The 24,487-nt window shown below is 37.1% G+C and overlaps 1 protein-coding gene across 3 annotated transcripts in view; it reads left to right on the top strand.

The window, feature by feature from the left end:
* KIF24 (kinesin family member 24) overlaps positions 1–24,487 on the top strand; it is a 72,813-nt gene that overhangs the window by 30,901 nt on the left and 17,425 nt on the right. For all 3 annotated transcript variants that reach the window (XM_020966981.2, XM_020966989.2, XM_078152686.1), the window contains exons 5-11: positions 1,739–1,836; positions 4,711–4,926; positions 8,769–8,856; positions 17,808–17,929; positions 19,076–19,181; positions 20,111–20,182; positions 21,038–21,147. In XM_020966981.2, coding sequence (XP_020822640.1) covers positions 1,739–1,836; positions 4,711–4,926; positions 8,769–8,856; positions 17,808–17,929; positions 19,076–19,181; positions 20,111–20,182; positions 21,038–21,147 — 812 coding nt within the window. The remainder of the gene's footprint in view (positions 1–1,738; positions 1,837–4,710; positions 4,927–8,768; positions 8,857–17,807; positions 17,930–19,075; positions 19,182–20,110; positions 20,183–21,037; positions 21,148–24,487) is intronic.

The following is a 24,487-nucleotide window of genomic DNA, read 5'->3' as shown; positions in this document are numbered from 1 at the left end:
CCTTTTTTGCAGATGTGATACATTTCTTTGTAATTGCAAAATGGACTTTTTCACCCCAGACTTCCCCTCTATCTTCATTTAGCAGATTTCAGTTCCAATGTAACACACTCCTGAAGAACTGTATATAAAAAAGAGAATAAAATCTTAGGCAAAAATGTATCATGTGGTCCCTGGTTTTCTGGTGATGAGCCTTTCTGTACTTAATTAGTCTGGTCCTTGGATGACAAGAATATATTCTCTAGCTAGACGCAACCTTGCAACCTTTCCATCTTGACAGAATTGACCGGTACTTGCACTCATCCAGGATAGCCTTTGAAAACATAGGATCTGCATGCCACAGTGAGGCCCTGGAATAAGACTTTGAGGCTTACTCTAGTGTGTGATTGGATCCCCCCACCCTCACCCCCATACACAACAATCACGGATTTTCAGAGTTGGAAGGGACCTCAGAAACCATCTCATCCAACCTGTACCTGAGCAGGAATTACTATCACTACTAATTGTCATTATCATAATAATAGTTTGCATTTATGTAGCACTTTAAGACTTGCAAAGTACTTTACAAATACTTCATTTGATCCTTAAAATAATCCTGGGAGGCGGGTGCTATTATTATGTCCATTTTACAGATGAGGAAACTGAAGCAAACAAGGTTAAGTGACTTGCCCTGGGTAATAAGTTTCTGAGAAAGGATTTGAACACAGGACTTACTGCCTCTGAGTTCAGTGCTATATCCGCTGTACCACCTGGCTGCCCCTCTATCACATACCTGACAGATGGGCTTCAGGCTTTTCTTCAAAACCATATTCAGCTTTTGGATAGCTCTGATTGTCAGGGCATGTTTCCTTATGTCAAAGCTTAAATTTGCATCTTTGCTGTTTCCATCCCAAGCCTGCCCACATTGCAGATCCATTGACAAGTGTGTAATTGTCAACCTTCTGAAGCCTAGAGACCTATAAGTACCTATCCCTGGAAGCGTCAGAGAATGTCCCTTTCTTCCAGTGCTCAATGAAAATTAAAAAAAAAAAATAGAAAAAAACACTGTTGGCTGAGCAATGTATAACAATTAAAACAAGCCTTTTCTGAGAATTTTTCATGCCCCATTTGAATGCTCTTCTCTTTCTCATCACTACATATCCATTGTGCTCTTTAAAATTTGTCTGAAAATTCATACCCCTCCTGGAAGTCTTCTTTCTCACCCCCCTCTAATCTCTCTGGCCTCATTTAGAATTTCTTGACCTTATTTTGGGGGGAATGAAAGGGCTGCGAGTATTGTTGGGCACACCATTTTGGCAGATAATCACATGATTTTTGCTGCTGGCTTAGCCTGCTAATTGTCAACATGTTCCAGATTGTTAATGTGTGTAGGGTTTGATGCCTAAGTAATGTAAACTAAGATCTTCACCAGGAATGGTCGTTTGGAATGTTTATCAAAGCTGATCCATAAGATTCTCTAAGACCCTCTGAGAAATTTTAGTTATTCTTGTGCTCAAGCAGTTCTATCAGGAACAAAAATCCACCCTTTTTTTGGTCCTCGTTAAAAATACACACATTAATTGCTATTGTATATGAGCAGTAAAGCTGAGAAAACTAAGATATTGTCATCTGATAGCTTCTGATTGATTATCCTGTCTGTGGGTTAATTATCATTATTGCGAGCTAAAAACATGTCATTTTACTGGTTTAGTTGAAGAAAATCCATTATATTTATTTTCTTATAAAAAAATTTATTTTTCAGCATGTTTTTTATTTTGATGAAGTCTTTGGTGAGATGTCTACCAATCAAGATGTATATATGAAGACTACTCACCCACTCATTCAGCATATTTTTAAAGGGTAGGATAGTCCTTTGTTTCTCATTCCTTTTCACATACTGTTTTTCTATATGAATCCTGTTTGTATTTTCATGCAGAATGAAGCATGAATAAAGAATTTTGTATCTACTGTATTTTAATGATTATTTAAATTAAGCTATGTGGAAACATGTAATATCAGTATTTATAGGACTTAGTACCTAGAAATTTACATTACTCCTCATGCATGAGTGATTTTGATTCTCTGTGCAATAAGAAAATAGAGGTTGTTTTAAAAAACATAATTTGTCAGAGTACTGAGAATTTAAAGTTTTAACAACTGGTTGTATTTAATCTGACATTTTGATAGTTAGGATTATGTGTCCTTGCTGTAGTTGAAATTAAGATTTCCATAATCAGGCATTGGGTATTCATGAGAGCACAAATTGAGACTACTCAATAAGTACAATAGTAATGTTTAAAAATTGATTAAAGTCACAGATAGACAAAAGTTTTATATATGTAGCCTTTCAGTTCTGCATTTCTTATCTAACAGTTCTCTAGAGGAGAGGAGAGTTTAGGAACATGAATTAATAAAATGAGTTGGAATTTATTTAAATTGCATTATACTCGATAGTATCGCATTAGCCACTGGTATGTAATGGTGGGGTGGAGAGAACTACTATAAGTCAGGCTTATTATGGAGAGCATAATAGGAACCTCTTTCATGACCATATATAAAAAAGATAAATAAGATTGTACCTTTAAAACAATTCTGAATTTGTTGTGGGCATTAAAAAAAACTTCTTTGTTCTTCCTTTGACACTGTCTTTCCTTCATAACTTGACTTTTGTCTTCCATGCACATACATATTTTCAATTTCTCTTATAACTGCACTTCTGTCGCCTTAGCAAAGTTTATTGAACTGTTTACAGAACACCATACTAGTTACCATAGAGGAGATGAAAGACATGATCCCTGTCCTTAAGAAGCTGGCAATCTAAAGTGCAGTGTAGTGAAAAGAGCATTGGACTTGGAGTCAAAAGACCAGGGATCTAATGTGGGTTTTGCCATTTATTAGGTATATAGCTTTGGAAATCTTTCAGCCTCAATTTCCCTATCTATAAAATGGGGATAATAATGCACACCTTTCCCATCTCACAAGGTTATTGTGAAGAAAATGTTTTGTAGGGGGTGGAGCCAAGATGGCGGAGTGAAAGCAGTGACTTGCTTAAGCTCTCCCCCAAACCCCTCCAAATACTCATAAAAATGGCTCTAAACAAATTCTGAAGCAGCAGAACCCACAAAAAGACAGAGTGAAACAAATTTCCAGCCCAAGACAACCTGGATGATTGATCAGAAAGGTGTATCACGCCGGGCTGGGAGCGTAGTGCAGCACAGCGTGGAGTGCGCAGGCCACAGCAAACCTGGAGCAGGCCTCAGAGGACTGAATCGCGGGCAGCTGTGGAGGTTTCCAGACTCCTCAACCCACGAATGCCAAAGACAACTTAGAAAACGCTGGAACCAAGTCCCAGAAAGTTATGGTGCCTTGCTCAAAATGAAGTTAATTAGTTGCTAACCCAGAACTAGAATCTGTTCTGGCTTTACTGTCTAGGACTTAGACCTTGGATGATAAGAATACATGTAGAAGGTTCCAGGTATGCTGGTTTAGGTAAGCAAGAGATGAATCTCTAGAAGTATCCATTAACAACAGGGACAATTTGCACAATGGCCCCAAGTACAAAAAGCATCAAGGTAAAGTTATTGGAGACTATAAACTTGTGATTTTTGAAAGATCTGGAGAGGAAGACATCCAGGAGTCCAGGAGTTAAGTCTGTGCCAAGCTTTGAAGCCAGCTGAGCCACAATACCGCAAGGGACAAAGATCACAGCATTTAATAAAGACTCCTCGAACATCTAAAAGAAATGTTTTGTACAGTGGCTGTTGCCATTTTGCTTTTTCATATCTCATAATTGCTTTCATTAGCCTCCTTCCCTAGCTTCAGGTTGATTTTCATCTCCTTTCCTTTGCTGCAAGTAGGTACTGTGTACCTATTTATGCAAAGGCTTATATTACCTATCAACTCTCAATTTTCCTGCTTGACATCTTAAACCTTTTGTAATTTTGCCCCATCCTAATTATCTAATCTTACTTTCCATTACTTCTGACATGAACAGTAAGACCTATCTCTTTATTGTATACTATGCTCCTTCTTATCTCTGAGGCCCTGATTCTTGTTCCCGTTTTGCCTGGATTGACCTTTCTCTCCATCATTTCAAATCCTACCGGTCTTAAAGGCGTAGACTCAAGTTGCTCCTTCTCCATGAAGTCTCCCCCAAGTGTTGCAGCTCATATTAAACTATGATTATTGAAAGGCAATATCACAGAATTTAGTATTTTGATTATATTTCATTTTATTTGTACTCATTTCCTGTGCATGAATCTTATGTCCCTAGACAGGAGTGGGGACACCTGTGGCCTTGAGGCCACATGTGGCCCTCTAGATTCTCAAGTGTGGCCCTTTGACTAAATCCAAGCTTCACAGAACAAATTTGTCAGGCTCCCCAACTCTGTGCCCCTAGCTAGACTAATTCTTTGGGGCAAAGGCCACGTCATCCTCTTTTTTCTACATACACAGTGCCTAATTGGGCCCATGATAGAAGCTCAATAAATGTGTGTTGGTTGGTTGAGTCAAATACTTGTTCCTCTCTCCTCCATTGTCTTTTAACAAACATTGGTTCTGTAAATAAATCTGTTTTGTAAACTCTTTTCCCTCCTGGAGCATTTACAGTATAAGCCACTCTGTAAGACATTTCATGTACCTAGCTCATTTTTTGTCATTTATATTCAGGTTAGTAGTATGATAATATGCATAAGTGAGTCAAATTCATACACTAATTAATGATTCTTTTCACAGAGGAAATGCCACTTGCTTTGCATATGGACAGACAGGAGCTGGAAAGACTTATACCATGATAGGGACTCATCAAAACCCAGGGCTCTATGCTCTCGCTGCTGAAGACATCTTTAGGCAAATAGACCTAGCCCAGCCAAGGAGAGACCTCTCTGTGTGGATTAGTTTTTACGAGATCTACTGTGGACAGCTTTATGATCTTCTAAATGGAAGGAAAAGGTACCTGATACAACCATGAAACTATAAAGCACTTTGTTGTTACTACTTTGGGTAAGAATTCCACTGTCATATTTTTTGAAAAAAAAAAGGCATTGTGTAGGGATGCTGTTTTTTTGGTGGAAATAGAAATACTCTAAGTTTCCTTTTGCCTTGGAGACAATGGGCACTTAATAAATGTATGTTGAATAGAATGGAGTAATGAAAACATTGAGTTTCAAGACAAAAGACTTGAGTTTAAGACCCTGACTGTGCTGCTGACCAACTTGTGACCTCAGTCAAGTCACTTACCCTTTCGGAGCCTTTATTCCTTCATCTATAAAATGAAGGATCAAAGTATTATAATATCCATAGAACTGGAAGGGATCTTAAAAGGCATCTGCTCCAGAAGTTAAAATAGATCATCTTTTTAAAAAAAATTTATTCATTTTGAACTTAAATACAAAAAGATGAAAAAAACCTTTCCGTTTACACAGCACAACACAGTAGATTCAGTATGACACCACGACTCTGCACTTCACAGTTAACTTTTTTTTGAAAAACCATGTAATAAATATTACACATCATTTTCAAAGCAACCTGCTTTTCTGTGTTTTTTCTTTTGTTCTTTGCTATGCACTTCCCCCCCCCCTTTCCTTTACCCCACAGTAGAGAAGGCCACCATTAAACACAAATATGTAAAACTATACTATATATACTTCTATTATCAGTTCTTTCTCTGGGGGTGGGTAATATCTTCCTTCGTAGGTCCTTTGTAGTTGATTTTAAAAAGAAACTTAGTCGTTCACAGTTGTTCTTCAGGCAGTATTGCTGTTACTGTACGCAACATTCTGTTGGTTCTTTTCATTTCAGTCTTCATTATTTCCTGCCAGTCTTTCCGTGTTTTTCTAAAATCAATCACTTCATCATTTCTTATAGCACAGTAGTATTCTATTACAATCATATACCACAACTTGTTTAGCTGTTCCCCAACTGATGGGCATCACCTCAATTTCCAGTTCTTTGCCACCACAAAGAGAGCTGCTATAAATATTTTTAAACGTATGAGTTCTTGTGAAACAACCTAATAGTGGTATTGCTGGGTCAAAGGCTATAGGCAGTTCAATAACTCATTGGGAATAATTCTAGATTGCTCTGCAAAATAGTTGGATCAGTTCGCAGTTCCAGTGACAGTGTTTTAGTGTCCCAATTTTTCCACCATTGGAATAGATCATCTTTAAAGTCTTTTTCAATTTGTAAAAAGTCCTTTGATCCTAATCTATTCTGTCCTATAAAATTGAATCAGCTAGTTTCTAGCTTGATCTGATTGTTCTGACAACTACTTGAGTTAATCTTCTGTGTTTCATTATTTATGTTTCTTATTTAAAAGGTGATTGGTAACTTTATTTATTTATTTATTTATTTGGCTAGGCAATGGGATTAAATGACTTGCCCAGGGTCACACAGTAACTTTTAAATTAAGGACTTTCTCCATTCTCCTGATCATCAAAGCAGTTTCAGGAAGTTGGAATTTTTATTTCTTCGTCTTTGAAAAGCTTGTTGTACTATAGATACTGTAAAGTATATATTTTTTCCTCTTTCCTTCATTTTCTCTCAAAAGCTTCAAATACACCTAACAAAATGCTTTTTGTAGTTATTTCAAAAAATTCTGTCAAATCTCAAATTTTTCAGCTAGGATGAGATTTATATGTATATTTCAGCCATGGAGTTGGCACTGCTATTCAATCAGCTTTACCGCTATTTGTGGCACAGCAGAAAGAACATATAGGATTTAGTCAAAAGACTCAAAAACCAGGGTTTGAGTGCTTGCTTTATACTTAGCTGTGAAATAAGAGTGAACTTAGAGTGAAGTATTTCCTTCTGGATTTCAGCTTTCTCTAATGTAAATGACTGAAGGCCCTTTCTCACTTTATCACCTTCTGACCACAAAGACAAAATTGTGTTCTCTCTGACCATTTACATTGTTGAGTAGCAGATTGACTCAGGAAACACTGATTGAGTGCTTGTTATGTGCCTAGTACTGTGCGGGGTGCTATGGGAGATACAGAGAAGTATAAAATACTTGCCTTCAAAGAGTTTACAATTGATCTGGGGCAGGGCTAGAGTTTTTTGTTTTTTAGAAAAGAAAATGAATCTTTCCAGTATCAATTTTTTTAGATTTGGAAAGTGAAATGTTTACTTATTTCCAAGCCCCTGCCTATTCCAAACATCTTTAGGGATACTTACATTGCACTTGTCTTAAGTGGGAGTTCTAAATATTTCATCTATTTGATGTTATTTCATGAGGGGTGTTTTCTGTTTTCCTATCTTGTGGATTTACCTTAAGTTGCCCTAGAATTTATATATATTTGCTTTTGAGATAGGATTTTAGGTTGCAGAAAACTGTGGAAAACAAATTGCCATTTGATTGATTATGTGACCTTAGAGGAATTTTTACAGATCTTTTATGTTTTTCATCTGTTTGTTGTCCTCTTGTTTTCATCCTCAAATACTCTCAAAATAATCTGGTTTAGTTGGCTCTCTCATTAATCTTGTGTAAACCTCTACTTCTTTCTGTTTTATGAGGCAGCATTTATAGATTATTTTCTATTATCTTCCTACGTAATCTTTTAGAAACAGGTTCCTATTTTAATCAGTCTTGCTTTTGGCTACCACATCCTTCTGCTTTGTGAAGTGATCAAACATTTGCAGGCTGTCAGGATTCCTAAACTCTTTTGGACTCTTAGTAGTGGCAGTTAATTTACTAAACTTCCTTTGGAAATGGTGATAATCTGTGCCAGTATCAATTCTTTTATCTATTTCTAATTTTTCACTATTTTCACAGTTGGTTTAAATAGGTCAAGTCTCCTCAATTGAGTGCTGTATCTTCTCATTTTTATTCTTCTAATTTATTTTTAAAAGACTGAGTCTCCCTATCTCACCCAGGCTAGAAGTACAAGGGCTATTCATGGGAGCTTTAATCTGTTCCATTTCTGACCTAGGTTGGTTTGTCCCTCTTTAGCTGAACTAGTGGTTCCCCCCTGCTGGGGTCTCATTTTATCAATGCCAGGCTTAACATGGACATCTCACTGGCATAGTTCACTGCAGCTCAGAACTCCCAAGCTCAAGAGGACCTTAGGGTTCAGCCTCTAAAGTATTTGGGTTTACAGGCATGTACCACCACATCTGGCTTATTGATTTTAATCTCTATGTCCACTGAGGTTCTTTCAACTTTTAAATTTTGCAATTCCATGAAGGTTTAGTACTGTAGTAATAAAACTACCAAGGTGTTACTTTACAGGACCAGGGGGAAAAAAGGGTAGCTTTGAAATGCAAAGTTTTTTGAATTGTTCAGAAATACTAAAGGACTTTGCCAACATAAGTATTCAATTTATTTTTAAATTCTGTCCTTAGATGTATAAAACTTACTTTCTTTAAAATTTTGTTAGTATTCCTTAAGCTTTCAAGTTGCCCCTTAACTGACCCAAGTCTGCTACTCCCGAAGCCTTCCTTTTTATTAAAAGGAATATTGAAACTAGATGCTGGGAGGAGGGTTGGGAATTTGGTATTCCAAGTGGTTTAGATTTTGGAAATGTATTTTTAAGATTAATTTAAATTGTTTTATTGGTACTGTTACTAGCCTTGATCAATTTTCTTTTAACAGATTTGTTTTTTAAATCTACAACGTAAATAAGAGGTGGCATTTTCTCTTCTGGTTTAATAAAACTGGTTTAGCTTTACATTCTAGAGATAACCAGTAGTTTTCTGGTTTTCACTTTTCTGTGACTTTGAAACATAGAGAACCTGGTAGGTGTTCCTTGCTGCCTTTAGTTAGATCTTCATTAACATTGTTCTTGCTCCTGCAGACTTTTTGCAAGAGAAGATAGTAAGCATGTTGTACAGATAGTGGGATTGCAGGAACTTCCAGTCGATAGTGTGGATCTCCTTTTAGAGGTAAGTCTTACTATAAAACTGTGCATACCCTTTGACCCAGCACTACCACTTCTAGGGCTATATCCCAAACAATTCATAAAAATAGGAAAAGGACCCACATCTACAAAATTAAGTATAGCAGCTCTTTTTGTGGTGGCTGAGAATGGGAAATTGAGGGGATGCCCATCAATTGGGGAGTGGCAGAACAAATTGTGCTATATGAATGTAATGGAATACTATTGTTCCATAAGAAATGATGAGCAGGCGGACTTTAGAGGTACGACTTATTCATAGTCTCAACACTGTTACTTTAACTGTAAGTGTTTAAAGAAATGGAAATATTCACTTAACTTAAGGGCCTTGGACTTAAGCAAAGTAAAAAAAAATTTGAAGTTTAATTTTTATTTGCAAAGGGGAAAAGTTGATCTCTTACAAGATTCCCCATTTCTTTGTATTGCTTGTGTTTTATAATATTTTGGGAGCTATGGGGTTTTAGAATATACCATTACTGAAATTGAAAGAGGCTATTCCCTAGAGCTTCTAAAGATTAATTTTAAAGGATGTTTCAACATACTTTCCTGTCAGAGTAATTTTATCCAGAACCACACTTATTAAACTTACTTCTTATGGACTTTTCGCACCTCAAGAAGATTGATTCTCTACAGAAACTTTTTCTGGCAAGGGCTGCTAGAGGGCTGAAAAGTCATGATCTCAGATCTGCAAAGACTTCTCCTTAATTTAATGCATTAGGAAGGTTTTTTTTAACTTTAGCCATAACTTCCACAAGAATTTTGGAAAGACTGGTCAGAGTAGGAAAGTACCTTTATATGGGTTCACCTTTATAGACCTGCTCTAAGAAGAAAGGTCTTCCACAAGCCTTTCCAGTTTTTTCTCTCACTATTCTGACTGCAGAAAAGCTATTCTATATCCTTCCCCCCAGTATGGCCTGTGCATTCCTGTTCCAACATTATTAAAATTAATTTTTTTTTTTGAGACTGTGTCTGTATATCTCATCCAGATAGGAAGTGCAATGGCCATTCATGGACCTGATCCCAATGCTAATTGGTAGTGAAGCTTTATCTACTCCATTTTCAACCCAAGTGATATGCCCCTCCTTACATAGCGCCTTACTCTTTGGGGCTCACTATATTGGTGCTAGAGTCAGTGAAAATACTCAGTTAGCTTAGCCCAATGCAGCTCAGAATTCCCAAGCTTGAGAGACCTACCAGCTTCAGCCTCCCCCAGTAGCTGGTATTGCAGGTATAGACTACTAGATCCAGCCAAAGTTACTTTTTTTTTTTAAGGATTAGACTTAATCTATTAGGTGTGAGAATTTCTAAGGGCAGGGAACATTACTAATTTTTTTATGTTGCTTAAAAAAAACCCCAAACTCCCAAGTTAGGAATCAGGCCTGAAAGTTGACCATGTAGATTAATTTTGATATGGGTACTTAATTTTCTCCATATCTCTAAATTGAGTGCAAGAGATGCAACTTTTCAAATTCAGCATGGGTGCTGGGATTCTCCTGTGGTGTAACTGTTTGCCTCTTGAGTCTTGAAACTTGAGGAAGGTATTTAAATTTGACCAGTTTGCAAAATCCCAGCTATTGGCTGAAAAGCAGTCATCTCCTGACAATTGCAAAGGCATGTGCAATATCATAACCACATCTATCTTTCAGTGATCCCTCTGAGGGCTGCGTTGCTACCAAACTGCTCATCTGGAAAATTCATATGCCTTTGGAGCATTCATGTGGTTCTAGGGGGGAAAACAAAACAAAACATGTCAAATGGGTGCGAGAGTTTCAACACAGTCTCTAGAGAAATAGCCTTCAGGAAATTTGAAGTCAGTGAGGAGAAGCCAGAAGAAAGATCCATTGCCCTCTCCATACCCACATGCTTTCCCTATTGGCCATGAACTTTCACAGGGTAGTGCCTTCTCTGTAACTTTGGTTGAAAGACGTCAGGTGAGAAGAATGAATTTCCAAGGAAAAATCTCTTTTCCTTGACCAAAAGCTATAAACAGTGAGAAGAAATCTGAAAATTTATTCAAGATTTACTCAAGAGGATTTTCTGTAATCTGCTTTTCTTGGTATATAGGCATGGCCTTTATTGTCCCAGAACATCTCTCCTAAGAGAAGGTATAAGGATATCTTTTATGATATATATAGTGAAGTAGTGTTTTGCATAGGTTATTTACTATTGACTGATAGCCATATCTCAATAGATGAATGGTCAAAGAATATGAACAAACAGCTCTTAAAAGAACTACCAAATATTCACTATCACATGAAAAAATGCTTCGAATCACTTATAATAAGAGAAATACAAATCAAAACACTCTGCAAATTGGCAAAAATGAAAAAAAAATGTCAATGGTCCTTGTTGGAGGCATTGTGGAAAGAAAGGTACAGTAATACATTGTTGGTGGAGCAATTTTTTTCAAAGCAATTTAGAATTATGCAACTAAAGTAACTAAAATGTCCATACCCTCTGAACCAGAGATTCTGTTACTAGACTTATATCCTAAGGAAGCCATCAATGAGAAAAAAGTCCCCATATATGCCAAAATATTTATAGGATCTTTTTTTTTTTTGTCTAGGCAGTGGGGGTAAGTGACTTGCCCAGGGTCACACAGCTAGTGAGTGTTTTTTGTGTGTCTGAGGTTGGATCTGAACTCAGGTCCTTCTGAATCCAAGGCCGATACTCTATCCACTGTGCCACCTAGCTGCCCTGAGGAGCATTTTTGTGATACCTGAGAATTAGAAACAAAGTAGATACCCGTCAGTTGGAGAATGGCTAAACAAATTGTGATACAGCAATGTAATGGAATATCACTGTGCTATAAGACATGATGCATGTGATGAAGATAGAAAAGCAAGGAAAAATTTATGTGAACTGATACAGAGTGAAGTAAGCAGAGCTAAGAAAACAATATGCAAGGCAACTACAATGTAAACCAAAAAATCAAAAGTAAATGGGTCAAAATTATGCAGATCAAGTGGGATTAGAATGAAGAGATATGAGAACACACCTCCAACCTACCCCTTCGTGGAAGTCCACAGGCATTACATGTTGCACATGTTATTGAACTTATTCAACATATTGATCAGTTGTACTGCCTTTTTTCCCCTCTCCAAAAAATACTGTTTATCATTTGGGATATCTTTCTAGGGGAGGGAGGATACAGGGGATACTATAGTGATGTAAGAAACAGAAAGATCAATAAAAATTTGTTTTAAAAAAAGAATTTATGAAATACAAAGTACACTACTGACAGAGACATTTTTCTTAAGTATCTATATTCTTTTTTGGTATATGAGTTAGAGGACAACAAGGAATGGCATATTTTCTGTCAGAAATTAGAATTACTTTATATTTCTTCATTTAGGCTTTTTCCCGTTTTATTTTTAAATAGATTTTTATTGATCTCTTGTTTTTACATCACCTAGATTTCTCTCTGTATCTCTACCCTCTCCCTAGAAAACCATCCCCTAAAATAAAGTTTTGTTGGGTTTTTTTTAAGAAAAAGAGAACAAAATTCAGCAAAACCAATCAGTACATTCAAAATATGTAACATTATATGCAATATTCCTTAAATAAAGACTGGGAGGAAGTGCCTTCTCACATCTTTGGGGCCAAACTGGTTCTTTATAATTTTGCAACATTGGTTTCTTTTTCTTTTAAATTTTTATTGATATATTTTGTTTTGACATTCTAAAATTTCTCCTAATATTCCTTCCCTTCCTTCCGAGAGCCATCCTATATAACAAAATTTTTAAAGAAAAAAATGAAAAAGAAGAAATCAGCAAAACCAATCAATATATCAGAAAAGTCTGAAATTATATTCAGTGTTCCACATCTGTGGACCTCCTGCTTCTGAAATGGAGTGATGTGGTGTCTTCCATTTCTTTTCTTTTCTTGGTCTTTGTAATTTTGTAGCATTCATTTTATATTGTTATTGCTGTTATTTCCTTTTACATTAGTGTCCCAGTCATTATGTATATTGTTTTCTTAGCTCTGCTTACTTCAATTCATGTAAGTCCTTTCCTGCTTTTCTATATTCATTATAGTTATCATTTTGTATAGCTCAGTAAGTCTATTATACTCATGTATCACAGATTGTTTAGTCATTCTCCAGTTGATGGGCATATACTTTCTTTCCAGTTTTTTGCTACTCAAAAAGTACTCAAAGTACTGCTCAAAAAGTACTACCACAAATAAAGCCTTTCATTTTGTCAGTGACCTCCTTGGGGGATGTATGCTTAATAGTGGAATCTCTGAGATAAAATGTCAATGGATATTTTAGGTACTTTATTTGTATAATTCTGAATTACCTTTCAGAATGGTTGTACTAATCCACAGCTTCTCCTACCATCCAATTTTGGTAAGAGTTTCTCATCTGAAGATTTTATGGCCCAAGCTAGGTTATTCAGCTTGACTCACCATACTTTAAAAGAAAGGTTCTAGTGGCAGCTAGGTGGCAAAGTGAATAGCGCACCGGCCCTGAAGTTAGGAGGACCTGAGTTCAAATCCGGCCTGAGACCAAACACTTGACACTTACTAGCTGTGTGACCCTGTGCAAGTCACTTAACCCCAATTGCCTAAAGAAAAAAGAAAGGTTCTAGTAATACACATGTCAAATAACCCATTTTGACCTAAGACAGATTTTAGAAACAGTGAACTCCTAAGTAATCTGTTGGGCAGTCTTCTTCCCTCTCCTTTCTGTCCTACTCTACCATACACAGGTGGGGCCTAAGAACATGTATTTAGGAAATTGCATAGCCTATGAGCCCAGTCTCATCACAAATCACTGCTCTGCCAGTTTCTTAATACATTGAAATTTCCTTCATCCTTCCAAAACCCAGGAAGAGAAGTAAACCCATTCTGTAGGCCCATAGGAGATAAGACAGAGTTGCCCAGGCCTAAGGCCCCCCAGGTCAGAGTGCTTGTGTTAATTGTCCTAACAACTGCCATTTCTAGAGCATTTGGAAGGTTTTTAAAGTGCTTTATGTAGGTTATCTAATTAGACTTTCTCCACATCCTTATGTGGGGAGGTCTTATCATCCCCTCTTACAGATGTGGAAATGGGCTAGATCTAGCAATCCTAATGCAAGGAGATAAATTTGATCTCCTAGGTATAATTGAAGCTTTGAGAAGAGTAAACCTATGAGTAGAATATGCCTCTGATGGATGTACTTTTTTCATAATGAACTGGATAGGTAACATCAGTGGAAGGAAAAATATAACTGATTTTTGTCATTAGAGTATACTGTAAATCATTTGGACAGAAAGAGGATATGGATGAGTTTTGGAAACGGATCCTGACACAGAAGTATGTAGTGGAGAGGGTATTGCATTTTATGTTGTTATCTCCTGGAGCTCTCATTGCCAGAAGTGGAGTAGCTAAGCCAATAACTTCTTGACTTGCCCCTAATGATCATTTCATCCTTTAGAATGTGGAAGAGCCAACAAAGGGGATTCTATTATGGAACCAAATCTCATTACTAAGGAAGAACTGGTTGTTGGAGTAGAAATTATTGGGACATTAATAGGAAGAAACCACTCCCTCCTAGAGTTTGAAAACTAAACAGAAGCTGGGTATAGTCTGACAAGTATCCTAAATTTTCGGTATAGCAGAGTTTGGGTATTTCGGAGGAAGGGTAGGTAAGATACCTGGACTAAAATTCTTCAAGGGAAGTCAGCACAGGAGAGATAAGAAATTCTCAAGAATGATAAGAAACCAAGATAAATAATTTAAATAAGGAAATGGAAATTATGTGATAAAGTTGATGTAGATGCACAGGTAATTCACCAGTCAGTTTAGATCTTTAAAAGATATATACAGAAGATGGAAGCAAGGACAGGCAACAGAGACTGAATACAGAAATGTTGTATGGTACAAAAATGGTGTCATGACTGCTAAAGCTTAGAATGAGCTGATGCAGGCAGGGAAGACTAAGGAGAACAAAATGCATTTTTTTAAAGCTACATTGGGTAAAAGAGAAGGATCAAAGAAAGGAAAAGATTGCTGCTTGGGGCAAATACCTGACAACAGAGATAAGGCAGCACTGTTCAGTTCTCAGGCTGCTTTTTTTTTTCCCCTCTGCTAAAGACATTGACCTTTGGACTGGAAAGGACAAAACCAAAATGTCTAAGAATAAGTAAGAAGATTGTAACAAAGCTTTCCTTAATAAATTCTGCTCACCTGGTTGCTATAAACTTCATCCCCTCTCCCCTTTTTTTTTTTCAGTCATTTCAGTCGTGTCCAACTCTTCATGACCCCATTTGGGGTTTTCTTGGCAAAGACACCAAAGTGGTTTGCCATTTCCTTCTCCAGGTCATTTTACAGATGAGGATCTGAGGCAAACAAGGTTAAATAACTTATTCAGTGTCACACAGCTAGTAAGTGTGTGAGGCTGTATTTGAACTAGAGAAGATGAGTCTTTCTAACTTCAGGTCCGGCACTCTCTCCACCAAGCCACCTAGATACCTTCATCCTTAGGTACTGAAAAAACTGATAGATATGCTTCCTGAGCCACTGTCAATGATATCTGAAAGATCTTTGACATTAGGAGAGGTCCCATAGCATTGTAAAAGGATAAATGTTTTGATTTCCCTCTCAAAAAAGAAAAGGATAAGGCCTGTAAACTATAGGCCAGCGAACTTTTATTCTTGGCATAATCCTAGAATGCATTATTTAAAAGATCTAGGAAAGGAACTGATGATTACAAAGCAGCAGCCTAACTTTAACAAGAACAAGGCAGGCCAGATCAACTTTATTTCTTTTTTTGATGAGGTACTAAACTGGTAAGATCAGGAAAATGCTAAAGATTTAGTTTACCTAGAATTTAGCAAAATAGTCAACATGCTATTCTTGTGCAGAAGATGGAGAGATGTGGACTAGATTGTAATACAGTTATGGATTCCAAACTGGTTGAATACGCAGACTCAAAGAGCAGCTAACAATTAATGTTTCCTTGTCAACTTGGAAACAAGTCTCCAGTGGAATAGCTCACTGAACTTTGCTTGGCTCCCTGCTAACAGTGTTATCATCACTGACCTGGATAAGGGCCTGTATGTCATGCTTATTAAATTTCCAAATGATACAAAGCTGACAGGGATAGCTAACTTACAGGACTACAGTCAGAATCTAGAAAGTTCATTACAAACTAGAGCACTAAGATGAATATAATAAGATGTAATTTAATAGGGATAAATGTAAAGTCTTACGCTTGGGTTGACATAAATTGCCTTCACAAGTACAAGATGGAAGAGGCATGGTTATACAGCAATTTATTAATTAATCAGCGAGCATTTATGCCTACTACATGGTAGGCAACTGCTTGCCAGAGATACAAGGATAAAAGCAACAGTCTGCCATCAAGAACTTTGTGTTCTAACAAGAGAAACAACATGTATATGTGTTGGTCTGTAAAACGCACATACAAAGTGCCCTGGAGTCAGGGCTGTTAGCAGCTGAGGAGGACCAGAAAGGGTGTCATGCAGAGGGTACAGTTTGAGCTAAGTCTTGGAGAAAATGAGATATCTCACTCGAAGGGAGGGTGAGCATTTCAGGCATGGGGGACAGCCGGTACAAAAGCAGGAAGATGGGAGATGGGGTATCATCTGTAAGGAGCAGCAAGGCCAGTCTGGCTGAACTGTACGTCAAGGGTGTAGGGGAAGAAGATCCTGGAAGAAGACTAATGAGGTAGGGTGGGCTGGGTTGTAGAGTTTAAAATGCCAAATAAGGAATTTCTGTTGAATGCTAGAAGAAACAGGAGGATGCTGAAGGATAGTATGGTGTAGTAGCCAAGGGACTGGGTTTGGAGACGGGAAGTTTGTTGTTGCTCAGTTGTTTTCAGTCCTGTCCAACTCTTCGTGACCCCGTTGGAGGTTTTCTTGGCAGAGATACTGCAGTGGTTTGCCATTTCCTTCTCCAGCTCATTTTACAGATGAGGAAACTGAGGCAAACATGGTCATTATCTTTCCTAAACTCTCCCTCTTCCAAACTTCCCTGTTTCTGTAAAAGACATCTGCATTCTATTATCCTAATGTCTCAGATTAGTAATTTCAGCATTATCTTGGACTCTTACTCTCTCCCTTGCCCCGCATATCCATTCAGTTGCCAAATCTTGCTGTTTCTGCCTTCATAACCATTCTTGCATCTAACCCCTTCTCTCTACTCACCTAGATTATTGCAGCAGCCTCTTAATTGGTCTCCTTTCTTCAAATATCTCATCACTCCAGTCCATCTTCTGCGTTACTGCCAAAGCAATTTTCCTTAAGTGCAGATCTGACCATATTCAACCAAGTTCAGTGACTTCCTTTTGCCCTTCTAGGATAACATATAAACTGCTTGTTTAGTTTTTAAAGTGCTAGCCCCAACCCATATTTCCATATTACGCCCCGCCCACTGACACACATCTCTGTACTCTGCAATCCAGCCAAACTAACCTTCTCTCTATTCTTCACTTACAACACTCTGCTGCCTGTGTCCAAGCCTTTTCACCGGTTGTCCTCCCATGTCTATAATGTACTTCCTTCTTACCTTTGCCTAAGAGTCTCTTTCTTCCTTTAAAATGCCCCTCAGTCACCATCTCCTGCATGAAGCCTTTCCTTGTCCCTCAACTGCTGTGCCCTCCCTCCTAAACTACCTCATATTTAACTACTTTGTGCGTGCATTTATTTACTCATGTTTATGTTGTATACGTTTTTATACATACTTGTCTCCCTCATTTGAATATAGGTTTATTGTGAGTAGGGATTGCTTCATTCTTTGTACTTGAATGCCCGGTATGTAGCACAGTGCCTACCACATGAGAGGTGCTTAATAAATACTTGTTTATTGATTGCTTGATTGATTGTGTGTGTGTGTGTGTGTGTGTGTGTGTGCGTGTCTAAGTGAGAGGGACTGAAGTGATATATTAGATTGTATATTTATTCTTCATTTAAGATACTCTTTTTATTTTTCAGGTTATTTTGAAGGGTGGCAAGGAACGTAGCACTGGTGCTACTGGAGTCAATTCAGATTCCTCCCGTTCCCATGCTATCATCCAAATTCAGATAAAAGATTCAGCCAAGAGAACCTTTGGAAGGTAAGATGGAAAGCAGATATATGTCAGTAAGTTATATTGAATGTGACGGGTTAAGTCATGAGTCCTCTAGCAATATGTTTCAGAAACAACCAAGTAGCCCAATGACATGTCATTCTTTAGTTCAAAGATGGATAGTGGGATTTGTGTACCTGTATAAATCCCAGGAAGAAATGCCATTGGCAAGCATAAAATAAAGTGATGACCTTTTCTTGGCAAGCCTTATACTAATAAAGGGACAATAGTTGTTTCTTACTATAAAAATATTAGTACAGGAAAAGGAGAGATGGGTTTAAGAGAAGTGAAAGTCTTCCTCTCTTTTCCCCAATGTGCAAAAAATACATGTTTGAATGAAGAAATAAAACAATGGAAGTACATTTTAATTAATTTTCTGTAGTTTTTTTTACTAGTCTGCTCCTTATCGTATTAATTGATGAGTTCAGCAAACATTTGAATAACATGTCTGTTTATCTTTATTAGAAAATAATAGATAAAAGAAAAGTTAGTCTATTAAAAATTTCCTGAACTGTCACTTCTGAAGTGTCAGAAATTACTTTATCTTATCCTTAAGTGGTTCTTCCCCAACTTGGAGAGGAACCATCTGTCTATTCTCAATTAGGTGTGCCTCCCTGAAATGAAGTCTCTATTTTCATGGAAACCATTGCAATTCCGGGGCTTGTTGAATTTTGTTTTATTACATATGTGTGTGTATGCGTGTGCACCCTGGGGTATCAGCAGTAAGTAATTATCCTTACAATTGATACCTCATCATGGCTAGAACTCAATTTGCCTTGGTTCTATACCTTATTTGGCAGGAGGGTTCTGGAAGGAAATCTGACATCTAGTCCCTTTCCTCAGAACTGCCTTCAGAACCAAGTGACTTGCATTGTGATAATCTGGCATGAAGCATCGGTGTGATCAATTGCTGTGGGAATACAGCACTAGACTGCTGTTCCCTGTGCCACTGGTTCTTGGTATAGCATGTTATTATGATACCTCAGGGAAGCTATGAAACATTTTTCCTTTCTTGAGAAGGCGAAGTATTAAGGGTTATTGTGTTTCTAATATTACAACATGTTGTCTGCTATCAAATTTAATAGGAAAACCCCAGGCTAAATAAATCCTTTCTTTTTTTTTTTTTACCACTAGGATATCTTTCATTGACTTGGCTGGAAGTGAGAGAGCAGCTGATGCCAGAGATTCAGATAAACAAACAAAAATTGAAGGTGCAGAAATAAACCAGAGCCTTCTAGCCGTAAGTTGCTTTTTTTTTTAAAGTGAAGAAAATTATTTTTCTGTTTGTGTGAATACGTGCATGCATGTATGCTTGTTCATATTTAGGGCTGATATATTTCATATCAGCAGTAAAGATGGACACGCTCACCTAAGTGAGAGTGCCCCTAGGTGGCCCGGGAATGTCCTAACCAGCAATATTTTTTTCAGAAGTGCAGTTGGAGGTAGCAACATCCTGGTTGCTTCTGTTTTCCAGTCTCAATTCCTACCAAAAGCCCTCAAGTTGCAAGAAGACAGTCAGGAAACTATTATTAATATACAAAGTAGTATTTAACTAAATGCTAAATGCGGTCATAAAACAATAAACAATAATTCAGAGCTGGAAGGGCTGGAGAGTTTAGGGAAAGATTCAGGAGGAATATGGAATTTCAATTGAACGATATTGTTGTTACCATTTTATGATTAGGAAAATGAGGCCTGTGATAGCTAAGTGATTGGCTAAGTGACATAGCTAGTAAGTGATGGAGCAGGCACTCATTTAAGTCTTCTCTTCCAGCCTAGTAGTCTTTTCCCTGTATCACATTGTCATATTTAAATCCATATCTGTGTACATTAAATTATGATTGTCTTATACACACACGTGTCCCTTTTTTGGTGGAAGGTGGGGAAGCCAGGACTCTTATTATTTCTTCTAGTGGTCCCCTCCTGAACTGTCACTTCCAACCTCGCCAAGTCCCATGAGGAGGACATAGGCTTAGTTTGCTCTGAACTCCTCCCCCTGGCAATATAAGGTAGGTTATACAATCTGAACAAGACCCTCCAGTCCCCTGTTCTTCAGTGTGGAGAGGTGACGAGTGCCAACAGAAAACTTCATAGGCATATTTTGTAAGTCAGACCTCTCTGCATTTTGATACCTAATAGATGTATTGCTTTTTTCTCTCCTGTTGTTAGCTAAAAGAATGCATCCGTGCATTGGACCAGGAACATGCTCATACTCCCTTCAGACAAAGCAAATTAACTCAGGTAAAATTCAAGTTTTCCTCTGTTTTTAACAAATATTCATTCAATAACTAGTACATAGAGCATACCATGCTAAGCACTATGGGAACTACAAAGATAAATGAAACACATTCTCTGCCTTCCAGGAGCTTACAGTCTAGTAGTGTAGAAAGACATGAAAAAATAATTACAGCAGAAGGAATGCATCAATACCTACTTTTGACAATTGAGGGTCAGCATGGTGCATCGAAAAGAGTGCTGGTTCCGACATTATCTGGGCCTGGGCAGTTCATTACTTTTCTCTTACTTTCAGTTTCTTTATCTATAAAATGGATATACTTGTACTACCTCAGGAATTCACTTCATAAACATTAAGGTGATAGAGAATTGAGTTCTCTTGTTTTTATCTTCTGTGTTCTTGCAGTGTTTATCATGTTACATTCCCTGAAATATGACAACTCTCGATTTTGAAAGCCAGATGTGATAAGCCTGTAATAAACCGGAGTCACATGTACTAGAGCTAGAGTTGACCTGAGAGGTCATCCAGTCAGAAGAACTATGATGGAAAGGACTTTAGGCTTCATCTAGTGCTCTCATTTCACAGAGGAGATGAGAGACCCAGAGAGAAGGAGCAACTAGGTCAAAGCTATCTAGCTAATTAGTAGTGAACTAGGGAGAAGAACCCAGGGCTTTTGACTCCCAGTCCAAGGCTCTTTCTACTATATTATCCTACTGATTTGCTGTTCCTATTGCTAAACACCAACTTTATGAAGCTGTCTCTACACAGTGTACATAGTAGGAACTCAATGAATATGTGTTAACTGGGTAAAATTAATTGACATAAAATATTTACAAGCATTCTTTTTTTTTTCTTGGTAGGTACTGAAAGATTCTTTCATTGGTAATTCCAAAACCTGCATGATTGCTAATGTATCGCCTAGCCATATGGCTACAGAGCATACCTTGAACACTTTACGTTATGCTGACAGGTGAGAAAAGAGACTTCTTATCTACAAATGATTTCATACAAATGTACTTGTATAATTTTGGACAGCTAGTTCTATGATAGCAAATGATTGCTTTTGTAGGAGCTTTACTGCTAGCAGGAGAAAATTTAGTTGGCCATCTTTGGCATTTTGCAAATTTGGCAGGAATGAATACAGGCAATGCAGAAAGGGTGAAGAGGCTTGGGCTCTAGTCCCTGCCCCACTACTTAGTCACATAACATTAATCAAGTCATTTTGCCTCTGGGCACCCTTATTTACATGGGTAGGTTGGACCAGATAATTTTGAAGGTCTCTTCCAACTCTGACCCTGCTTGATGTTACAATGCAGTAGCATTCATCAGTAATATGAGAGTCAGCAAGATAATGAAAAGGGTAAGCATGTTCTTGGCATGTATAAACAATTGCCTAGGATGGAAGGAACAGTGATTTAATATGCTTGGTAATTTCAGCACTACGTAGGGTTTTACTCAGATATTTACTCAGATATTTTGAGACAGAGAGAAAGTATAGAGAAGATCAGCAAAATAATTGGAGAGTGCAAAGCTAAGTCTGTGAGAAGCCTTGAGGAAAAAAGCTCATATTTTTCCCATGCACGTAAACATTGTTTGCATAGTGCTGGTCAGATGTCACAGCTAAAAGTACATTGAGAGAAAATAAACACACATGACAATAGGAAGAATATAGTTTAGATTTGAACTTTCTGGCCATGAGAAATTGTAATATGTACAGCCCTACAAGGAGTTAAAGGGATGACTTAGGTATTTCCCTAGATCTCTCCTGGCCACAGAGTTAGGAATCTTCACCTGTGTTATTGGGGAAGCATGCTCCATTGAGGGTTTTTTTCCATTTTTTCTCCATTGGATGCTTCAGATGCTTCATATATATAACTGGGTAGCTGCTTTCACAGCCAACAGGAAGCATTTTTGTGAAACATTTTATTTTCTTAAGGTCCGTAGTGTTTTTGAACGCACAGGCACAAGAAGCAGGTTTCTCTAAAGGCTTTCCATTTCTTCATTTTGTTTTTTGTATGTTAGGACACCAGCAATACTGGGATAAGAGCAGCAGCCACACTAGCCTTAGGAAGAAATCCTTAAATTAATGTAAAATATTGTTTTCCAAAAAAGGCAATGTCACACAGAGGCAAGTTAGGACCTTAGGACAAGACAACAAACCTTTCTGCTTCAATGATTGACTAAGAGACCATCAGAAGTAACTTTGAAAATAAATGGTGCTCTCTCAATGATTACATTTTACATGATGAAATAGCTGTATGGTTGATTAAATAATAATGATAATAATAACTAATATTTATATAGGGCTTTAAGGGTTACAAATGCTATACATACATTATTCTCATCTGATCCTCACAACAACTCCATGAGGTAGGTGGTGTTATTATCCCCATTTTACTGAGGATGAAATGAAGCCCAAAGAATAACTTGCTCAGGGTCACATGGCTAATAAGTGTCTGAGACAGGTTTCAAACTCAGGTCTCCGTAGTTCAAAGCCCAACCTCCTATCTACTACAGCAAACTATTTCCATGATTATTATAAACTAATATATACTTGGTGATTTTTAGTATCAAAGTCCTTACTCCTTTTCTGTGTTAAATTGGATCTGATGAAAATATTTTAAAACTAGATGAAAAGATTAGAAAAGATTTGTAAGTGCCTATTTTTTTTTAAAGTTTCCCAAATGATTAAGTCTTCTATGATTCCCTAATATAACATTATTATTAAATGGACCTAAAGTAATGTACCTTGCTGTGATAAATGTATCAAAACAGAATTCTTTGTGCAGCTAGGAAAATTGGATTAGTCAGGTTAGTCATAACGTTTGCTTGTGACCAGCCTTTAGCTGATTTGTTCCCTGTTATTGGTAGAATGTAGTAGAATTTAATTAAGTTATATAGCTATCATTTAATGTAAATATAGTGTAGTTTCTTAGTTTGGAAGTTCCTGTAGATCTCTTCTGAATTTAGGATTCTCTAGTTATGATTTCTGACCTCTACAAGTAGGATTTTGTTCTTTTTTTTTTTATAAACTCCCAAACTCTGATTATTATAAGAAGAAATTTAAAACAGTTCAGACTCATAATAGTAATTCCTACTTTACTTCTCTTCAGTCTGAAGCCTTACATTGTAGCATCAAAGCAGAGCTTAGGATAGAGTTTCCATTTCATCCTTTATATCTATTATCTTACTGCTCTGTTGTCTTGACAAACTTTAATCTCTTGTCTTTTAGGTAGAAAGGGAAGAATCTCAACTAAGCATAAAAATAGAACACTATTTCCATTTCCAGTAATGACTAAAGTGGTCATTTTGTCATAGAGGAATCACTTCCAACAAGATAAAAGAATCAGTGGTTATTTTTAGGACCCATTCATTCAACAAATATTTATTAAGCATCTGCTTTGTGCAAGGCACTGTGCTTGGCTTTGGGGATAGAGAGTCAAAACCAAAACCACCTCTGTTGTCCAGAAGCTTACATTCTACTGGGACCATGTTGCACAACACTGGTCTTTGCAGGTATTTTAAGTTAAAATATCTCTAAAATGAGGATCACAACAGTATTTTCATTGATGGCCCTTTTATGATTCTAATTTCCCTACCAAATTTTATAGTATGTACTTATGTTCTCTGAACTTTAAAAATAGAACTTTTTTTCTCATGTGAAATACCTAAATTCATATTATTGTTAGGAGAGGAAATTTAAAATATAGTCCAGACTGATTATTGTTCCCCCTAACTCACTCTTCTTCAGTCTCCCCATTTTGTAACACCAAAAAATGGTCTAGGACCAAATTTTGCTATTTCATCATTTAAATATCTTTCCACTCAGGTTAGATTTATATCTCCTGTCTGTTAAATGAAAGGGAAGAATCTCAACTAAGCATAAAAATAGCATATTACTTCCATTTAGAATTCTAAATAAATATTTGAAATCACATTGAAAATAGGAAACGTCCATCATAACGTTTTACAACAGAAAAGGCTTTTAACCATTAAATCCTGGTTAAGTTATAAGTTCAGGTTAATCGTGCTGTTTAAAATTCCCTTGAAAACAGAAAAATTATTCTTCCCATTCTGGAAACAAGTACAGCTAGGTCCTGATTAATCTGAACAATGCATCCCTGACATGGTCACATTCAGATATGCACTGCATATTTCCATTGTGCTGGAACCAATGACAATGTCTTATATAATGATAATTTTAAATAGTGCAAATTCCAATACATGCAGGTACTTCAAGGGATTCTTTTTTCACGCTAATTTGGACCTGTGTATTCCAGTAATAAAAGAGTATGTATTATTTAGAGTTT

Source organism: Phascolarctos cinereus, unplaced genomic scaffold (assembly GCF_003287225.1).
Source record: "Phascolarctos cinereus isolate Bilbo 61053 unplaced genomic scaffold, phaCin_HiC Scaffold_4;HRSCAF=312, whole genome shotgun sequence".
In the NCBI taxonomy this organism is placed as follows: domain Eukaryota; kingdom Metazoa; phylum Chordata; class Mammalia; order Diprotodontia; family Phascolarctidae; genus Phascolarctos; species Phascolarctos cinereus.
Note: the sequence above shows the minus strand (reverse complement) of the source record. Positions and strands in the feature narration are given on the sequence as shown.